Raw genomic sequence first — 8,211 nt, 5'->3', positions numbered from 1 at the left:
ATAATTCGCTCTAAGCTATCCTTAAAATCAGCATTGAATCAAAATCTGAATCAAAGTCATTTGTGCCTCTTCCAAACCTGGTCGTTTAATTTGGGCTTTCGTGTCATCCGCCGTCACGATACAAATTCTTTCGCAACCAATGCATTCCTGACACATCTTGATAAAACCTTTTCCTCTCAGTTTCAGAACTGCAGCCTGTTGGAGCATATGCTAAGATAACAGATAAACACCATTTACCGTATTTATATGCGTTACTCTTATTTGAGCCAGACAACCGCACAGCCAAAAGGCGACTGTTCACTGGGATCCAGTCCAGTAAGGGGGCTTCATTCTTGAAACTCTCACACTGTAGATACCACGATCCATTGCGTCAGGATCACCGGATAGCCGAAGAGCGAAATTCGAAACATCTGTGCTCGTCGTAAGCGGCTTGAGGAGCACAACCGAAGTGGGGCTTTTTATACGTGTTTTGGGGGTACAACATATATCGACAGAGAAGAAAGCAAGGTCTCAGCAAGGGGTGCCTGTTTTTCAATTCGACACAGATTTTCCGCACAGCCAGCGACTGTTCACTGGGATCCAGTCCAGTAAGGGGGCTTCATTCTTGAAACTCTCACACTGTAGATACCACGATCCATTGCGTCAGGATCACCGGATAGCCGAAGAGCGAAATTCGAAACATCTGTGCTCGTCGTAAGCGGCTTGAGGAGCACAACCGAAGTGGGGCTTTTTATACGTGTTTTGGGGGTACAACATATATCGACAGAGAAGAAAGCAAGGTCTCGGCAAGGGGTGCCTGTTTTTCAATTCGACACAGATTTTCGGCATTTAATTCTGCAACGTGAATCAGATTTTTCGATCTAACAGTTGATCATTTTGGTTTATTTTTCTGGAAGAAGCTTTGGACTGTTGGATTTGCAGGTGAGTTGAATGTAGTGGTTTATATGACGTGCAAGGAGGCGGCATGAAGCAAGGCGAGTGAGCGAAGGGAAGATGTGGGATTTTGTTAACGGTACCTGTTTCTAGCCACTGACTCAACAGTCCAAACCGTGAAATAACTGTTTTGTTTTTTTTCTGGAAGAACCTTTCCAGAAGCAATGACTCAATAATCTGCCACACTTGGTTGTAGTAGTCTCGCTTAGTCCGACGGCGCGGGTAGTAAGACACTACTGGCTCACTCCTAGTGCAGCTGCGCACACCGGGCACCTGTTGAGCAGCACCAGACCCTTTGGTCTTAAAAGTATTTTGACCGTATTGAATAATGCGCTTAATGAAATGCGACTGTATCTCCACACCGGTCACTGAATTGAGCCTGAAAATGAAAACTTCCACAAGCCCTGTGAACCGGTAAAGTTCACCGTGACCAGGAAAATAATTTGCTGGACCTTTACGAAAACACAGTTATGTCTTTCATGTGTCTGTCAGTGAGTAGAAAGACAACGCATAAAGCCGCGGTGCATCCTGACTTCTGGTCAGAGAGTGCCGTTAAAACTATTCATTCTGTTGGTCTGCCAGTAGATATATTGCAGGTACTGGCACTCGACTGCGCGCATTAGATGTGCAAGCAAATTGGCGCTTTGATTATCTGGAACTCTGTTGACAAATGTACCCAAATAGGCATTTCTAAAATATTGCCGTATATTCAAGGGATCTTTCTCCGTCCGCGAGAAATAAATTCAGCCGGCCGCATAAGCGTCACTTTATTGGTGCTGCTTTCGAATGAAATTCAGCGTACATCTGCACTCCGCTTACATAGCCGCACGCCTTCAGACAGCTGGGACACATACTATGAGAATTCACAGTTATTTTTATTTTTTCCCGATGAAGATTTAGTGTTCTCTAGGGGTTTTACATCCTTCATCAGATGGACTCGTAATTTCATTCATTTAATAGGTTTTTAATGAAGGATTTATGGTAAAGTCAATTGACATTGGATGGTATAGTAAAAACCAATTATAACGGAAATTGTTTTTATTCTACAAGTCAGTGTGATTTTAGAGTGATCAGATTTCATAACATATCTGAACTAAAGAAGCTCTTTTCGGCACTGGACAAAATACCTGAATACTTATTTTCGCGCAACCGAATGTTCGGCCAATTGACTGAGTAGACTCTCCCGATATTTTATTATTCCAGACAGGCGAATTACTCAAACTTTTAGTTAATTAGTAAAATTTAACGTTTACTTACCATTTCGCTTGTCGCTGCAAGCAGATCCAGGGTATGTTCGAGAAATACGCTCATTTGAAAATCAATTTGGTTTTCACGGGAGACTCAATTGAATCTCTCGTTTATGATGTCCTCCAGCTGAATGTCCTGCACCTTGTGAGTAGTTTCCTTTATGAAAATATACTGCGATATCTCGAATGTAGTGCCAACTTAATCATGAGGCCGCCTGTGTGCAGCACATTCAACTGGAGGACATCATAAACGAGAGATTCATTTGAGTCTCTCGCGAAAACCAAACTGATTTGTGAATGAGTGTATTTCTCGAAAACAGTCCTATCTGCGTTCAAGCAGAACATAAGTTTGACGGAAACCCGGGGACTACGCCTACCTGATAAGCCCCAAGAAGGGAAAAGCCGGTCGTGAGCTGTCGAACAGTTTTCAGAAATCTTGTGAGTAGTTTCCTTCATCCATAGTGTGTATTTATGGCGCAGACCAGCTTCGGCTGTAAAACAATCGTCTTAGGTTGCTCGAAAACAGTTTGCGGTAGAGAATCTTTGTATCTAAGGTTGGTATTTTAAAGGCTAGTCGGGAGATAAAAAAGCGATAGGGAATAATAACTTTACCTAGCCTATGCTTTGGAAAATAATGCTGAAATTTCCGGCAAAGGTGGAACAACGACCGATTACGAATGCCCCATGTGTTTTACGGCCGATTATTCAGGCACTTTCAGTAGGGATTGTTGCAACTTCTTATATATTTAAAATTGCCTCCCATCTCGAATGACATAACTGCCTTCCCGGTTAACATTTCAAATAGACCGCCTTTTTGCAATGGTGTAGTTGAATTCTACTTCAGTTTCTCAAGCCATTTATATTTTCCGTTCTCCTTATCACTCAGATCGTTTCTACCTCTCCGGTTATACTATTTTTGTACCAAAATCTTGGCTAGCTATATACTTGTTTTCACACATGAGTTTGTGACCCGGTTTCCATCACGCGTTGTCTACTGCCTCATATCGGCTTTGCTTGACTTTTGGAGTACCTCACCGTTTGTCGAAAACCGTTGAGATTTGTAATTTTGTATTACGTGTAACCACTTTTCTTTTTCTAGTACAGCACATTTGCGTAGCCATTCGTTCGGAGCTTTACCGGTTTGGTGGCGAACTGCGGTGCTCGTTGCTCAAGAATTCGAAACGGTCATCTCTCAGTAAAGACGAATCTCACAGAACTATCAACCGAATTTGGACTCAGCGGAGAAATAATTACACGATGAGTGGAACTCCCTCTGGACAAGTCAACGCTCAAGGAGCCGGTCAATCATAAAATACGTGTTTTACTTCTTGTGATGCCAGAATGGATGTCACCAAGCCATGTCTAGGTTAAATTTAATCAAACAACTGCTCGTGGCCTGACAAATGGATGTGTGCTTTTTCCAGGAAAACTTGGGTTTGAGAATTTCTTGCTTCTGTGACGCGTGCGCGTAACATACATTGACATGATGAAATCTTCATTGGAAATCCAAAAGATCATTTGATTGATTGAAGGCGGGTTCTAGCTTCTGCAAAATGCATAGTCTGACCTAGATATTCAGCTGTGTTCCGATATGATATTTAGACTTCTCTGAGTGTTTTGTGGCTGCTGGCCTTGAACATTCGTTCTGCTGGTTTCTGAGAGCGATACAATGAGATCTAATGCTGAACTCCACCTAAGTTTGCTTCTCTTTGGGAAATTTCCTTGAGGACCCGAGTTTTAGTTGTCCGTAATTTGAAGCGGCCGGCTGCATGAGATATGTTTTGCCGGAAATCCACTCATGTTATGGTGAATGTGACTGTCCATACCTAAATGCATCTTCATAGCCAGGCACAGATAAAATTAGTCCGGTCCGTGTTTTTCGTTTACGCAAATTCTTTCAAACGTCAACGCTTATCATTTGATAAACTAGATCACCTTCCTGCCAAGACACGGGGGGCACAGGGAAGAAAAACACGCGTAACTTTGACCTTTTAACGTTGTTAACAATGAGCACGCAAGGAGATCATTTAGATTAGAATTTTATTTTTACCCAGTTGTTCTTCGCCCGTTCCACACGTTAGCAAGACAAAGTGCAGTCAAAAAGTCCGCTGTAATTTTTTTATGCCCATCTGATGATTGAGAGCTAAACATCTCTGAGGTCAACGTTTTCAGATGCATTTCATCCGGGCAAGTGCAATAAATTTTTGCGTCTAGTTAGTGTATAATTTTTTACTGTAATTGGATAATATGAATGTTTGAGGAGATTATTCACACTTGAACGAGTTCTAACAATGTGTTATCCAGTGCGTACCAGGGTGTACTAATTTAGTCAACTTTCGTGTTACTGTACTACACTCTATTATAACACGTTGCCTTTTTCGTCTATTTATGGATTGTCAGTAAATATCCTGGTTTGAATTTGCACGAAATGTAACTAAATGTGGTATGTTTGATGCTTAACATACTTTTGGAATGAATGAAACAAAGGAATGCTGGTGTTGACAACAGAAGCACGTCCGTCAGTTAGGTTTAAACAAACGATGGAGCAATTAGATCAAGCCACATTTGAGTCATGGTGAGGATATCAAAATAATACCGTTCTATATACTGTGATAGCCAAGGAAGAAGTAGACAGAATTTTTTCCAATAATGTGTACGCATAAGCGCGCAAAATTTACTTATTGATTACAAATAATTGAAAAATCCAACTTCGTGTAATTATACAGCAAGCGTCTCTACTCTCAAGTCACTATCATAAAAGATTTGACACACTTTTGAATGTGCGGTGCTTGTGGATTATTCAAATATTTTGATATATTGTCGTGCGCTTTTTGGTTGCCACAACATGCGCTTCATGATAATTTGTTTGACAGCTTGCAGTAGATAACTTTCCTGTCCACCGAAATCTGAGGAGGAGGGTAATTTGCGCCACAAACAAAGGTGCACATGTTGTTGAGGAAGCTCATAGTGTGGCATTTCCAAAGTTATTTGGACCGCAAACACACGATGTTGTGCACAAGGGATTCAAACAATGCGTCCTACTTAATGATTCATTTCCTGGCTGTATTATGAGTCAGTGTGCGTTTGCAACCCGGAGCAGCTTCCTTTCAAGCCGCAACCTAGGCGGTAAAGAATAACGCAATACCTGAAATCCTCACAGAATGCACTCCTTATGCCATTATTGTTAAATCGACACACATGCATACTATCAAACAAAAAATTTGACCTGTTGGCTGAAATGATAATGATCCCTGTAGGATAGGAAATAAACTTATTATTATTGCCACTGGATCACCGGCTTCGAGTTCTTTCCCGAAGAAATCCGAACGCCTGAAGTTTCACTGGCCGAGTTGGTGAATCACAGGCTACGTAATAATACACCCGCGTCTTTGTGCTCTGTGAGCAAGGTTTTTCAGTCGAAGCATCAACCTGAGGTACTTAGACCTCACATTTTTGGTTTGGGAAGTGCCATTACCTAACGCATTACCACAACGCAAATCCCACTACCTAATTTCAGTTCCAACAGTAGTTACCACCCATACCAACACGACCGATTTTTTGCATATCGGCAAAATTAGATAGCCTAAAGAAGAGTATCAAAGATGGTTTTTATCCGTCACAGCGCTTTTCGGAGGCAACGAACTGCCGATTCTGAAGATTTGCCTGTTGAAAACAAGTCACCTTAAAAGAATTTGTTCAGTATCTACCAGTGAGGAGCTAGAAGCCCGGGGCTCCATTTTGGGCCTCACTTTCGCACCCTTGCACATTTGTTAGATAAGTCTGCAAACAAAATAAACAGTATCAACGCGCTTGTTTCTAGAAAGGAGGAAGATCAGCGTTCTCAGCTAAATTCCTCGTGCAAAATACGGGACCGCGTGTCATCGGGTAGAGTTTGACCCGCATTCGTTACCACGGCGGCGCAAATATTGTGGGCGACCAGCTGGCTACCATTTCCACCCCCATTCTGAAGAACCGAAAGACCGTGGTCATCAGACATCCATCCTCTGATCGCATCTACAAGGGAGTTCCGGATATCTAAGGTCATGACGTTCCCAGTACAGCTTGTGGGCAACATAAATAACCAGGTCCTCACCCTGCGATAAAGAATAGTCAATTTGCGTTTCAAAAACCATTGATAACAGCATATCATCTATTTCCTATAAAACTGATCACGTGATTTGATAAAGCGAACGCCTTCTGAAGCGATTTGATTGACCAGATGCCATTTCTCAGTCAATTACTTAGTGCGCAGCGTAGCCTGGATAGTTGGTTCGGAACCCCCAACTTATAAACTATGAGACTGAGCGAATTCAATTTCTACCTAATGCGTATGTAGCCTGCTGGTCCCCACGACCTCCTTCTCAATCTGTTCTGATTTGGAGATGAAATGCTTAGTTGGGGCGCGTCTAATTTATCTGCTTTTATCTAAGTGAATGAGACCATCCAAACAAAGTGGGATGAGCTGATAGTTATGGATATTTTCAAAAAGTGTGCTTGCGAGGATTCCAGTATCTTTTTTGAGGTATCTTTAGGTATGAAGGCAATTTACCACCAGGCCCGAAAATTCGAGGGCCCGTGTATCTTGATGCCTAGCTGTTCCGTGAGGCGAATCGTCCCACTGCAGTTCTGCCTTCATTTAGGCTTCAATCACATAGCTAACTCTAATCACCAAACTCAAATTCTGCTTAGCCCAATAGCCGTACTACATAGGAAAATATTCACAAACTTAACTGATTCGCGGATTGCTACACAGGATTGAGGCTTTTTCTCATGTTCCCTGGGTTCGTTTTGTTCTTATATCTTTAACGGTTGCCTTTCGCCTAAAAACAACAAGCAAACAAAAGTCTTGCAGCAGCTTGCCTCCGCAGAAACTCGCATAAAAACGGCCTAGAAGTGCCGTGAACTGGGTACTAGATGGAGCGTGGGCAGCCGTCCGAGAAGGTTATTCCACGCAGCACGCCTTGTAAGACTTAATCGAATGCCCTTGAAAATGCGAAAAATATCGCACTCGATATGAGCCCTTCGTCTTTAGCCCAGATTACGCCGTCCATAAACCGGAGCATGTTCGTCAAGCATGAACGATTCGAGAGAATTCCGTGTCGAATTGGAGGTACCAATTCGTTGGTAGTAAGATAATCCAAAATGCCTTCCATCACCTTGCACTGCACGCAAGTAAGGCTAATAGGTCTGTAGCTGCCAAGCGATAGTCGGTCACCAGTTTTTTAGATCGGCGTCACAATGGCCTCCTTACAAGTAGAGGAAAGTTTTCCTCGAACAAGCGATTGACACACCGCGAGGTGGAAATGCTTTGACGGTATGAAAATCTGTAGCTGGCGATAGTCGGTCACCAGTTTTTTAGATCGGCGTCACAATGGCCTCCTTACAAGTAGAGGAAAGTTTTCCTCGAACAAGCGATTGACACACCGCGAGGTGGAAATGCTTTGACGGTATGAAAAGCGCTTTTTCATGATCCTTGAATGAACCTCTCCCGGCTCCATCGCACGGCACTGGTTTGTCCTATGTAAGAGTTGACGAATGTGAATTACAGGACATCCGTGTTTACCTCTTGACAAAATTGGATGTGATTAAGTCTCTGAAGAAGAATACAAGCCTGCAAGGTGGTCTCTGTAGACTCGAGATATCACTCTTAGGTCATTCGTGCGTTCACTGTACCTGCCCCTCAAGGAGAATGTGGTTGGCTTAGTAACAAATCTTCATTAGCGGCACAATTACGTTGTTCCAGGCAAGACCTAGTATTGTATGTTTTGTAAGTTTCATTGGCAATGTTTTGACTTAAAATGGTTCCGTATTTTACGAAATACTAGCTAATTTTTTGTGTCACTGTAGTAAACTCTCGGGGGTTATCGGGACCTCTTTTTCAGAAGTAACTAAATCATCTTAGGCAGCTCGTAGTCCATCAGATTGCGTGCAGATTTCTCCGGGATGAATATTGGATCAGTCTCTTGAACTTTTTGGGCAATGGTCCAGCACGACTGTTCCTCTGAAGGCGGTCCAAGTTTAAATTGATCAA

General features: G+C 42.6%; 1 protein-coding gene across 1 annotated transcript; it reads right to left on the bottom strand.

Moving 5' to 3' along the window:
- Positions 1-3,171: 3,171 nt before the first annotated feature.
- T265_11118 (hypothetical protein) lies at positions 3,172-7,333 on the bottom strand (the record flags this gene model as incomplete). The annotated part of the gene is made up of 2 exons (XM_009177684.1): positions 3,172-3,332; positions 7,189-7,333. The coding sequence occupies 2 exons, from the start codon at positions 7,331-7,333 to the stop codon at positions 3,172-3,174; spliced, it is 306 nt and encodes a 101-aa protein (XP_009175948.1).
- Between the last annotated feature and the right edge of the window lie 878 nt (positions 7,334-8,211).

This window comes from Opisthorchis viverrini, assembly GCF_000715545.1.
Source record: "Opisthorchis viverrini unplaced genomic scaffold opera_v5_445, whole genome shotgun sequence".
Taxonomy (NCBI): Eukaryota; Metazoa; Platyhelminthes; class Trematoda; order Opisthorchiida; family Opisthorchiidae; genus Opisthorchis; species Opisthorchis viverrini.
The sequence above is the reverse complement of the archived record's forward strand: the minus strand, read 5'-3'. Positions and strand labels throughout refer to the sequence as shown.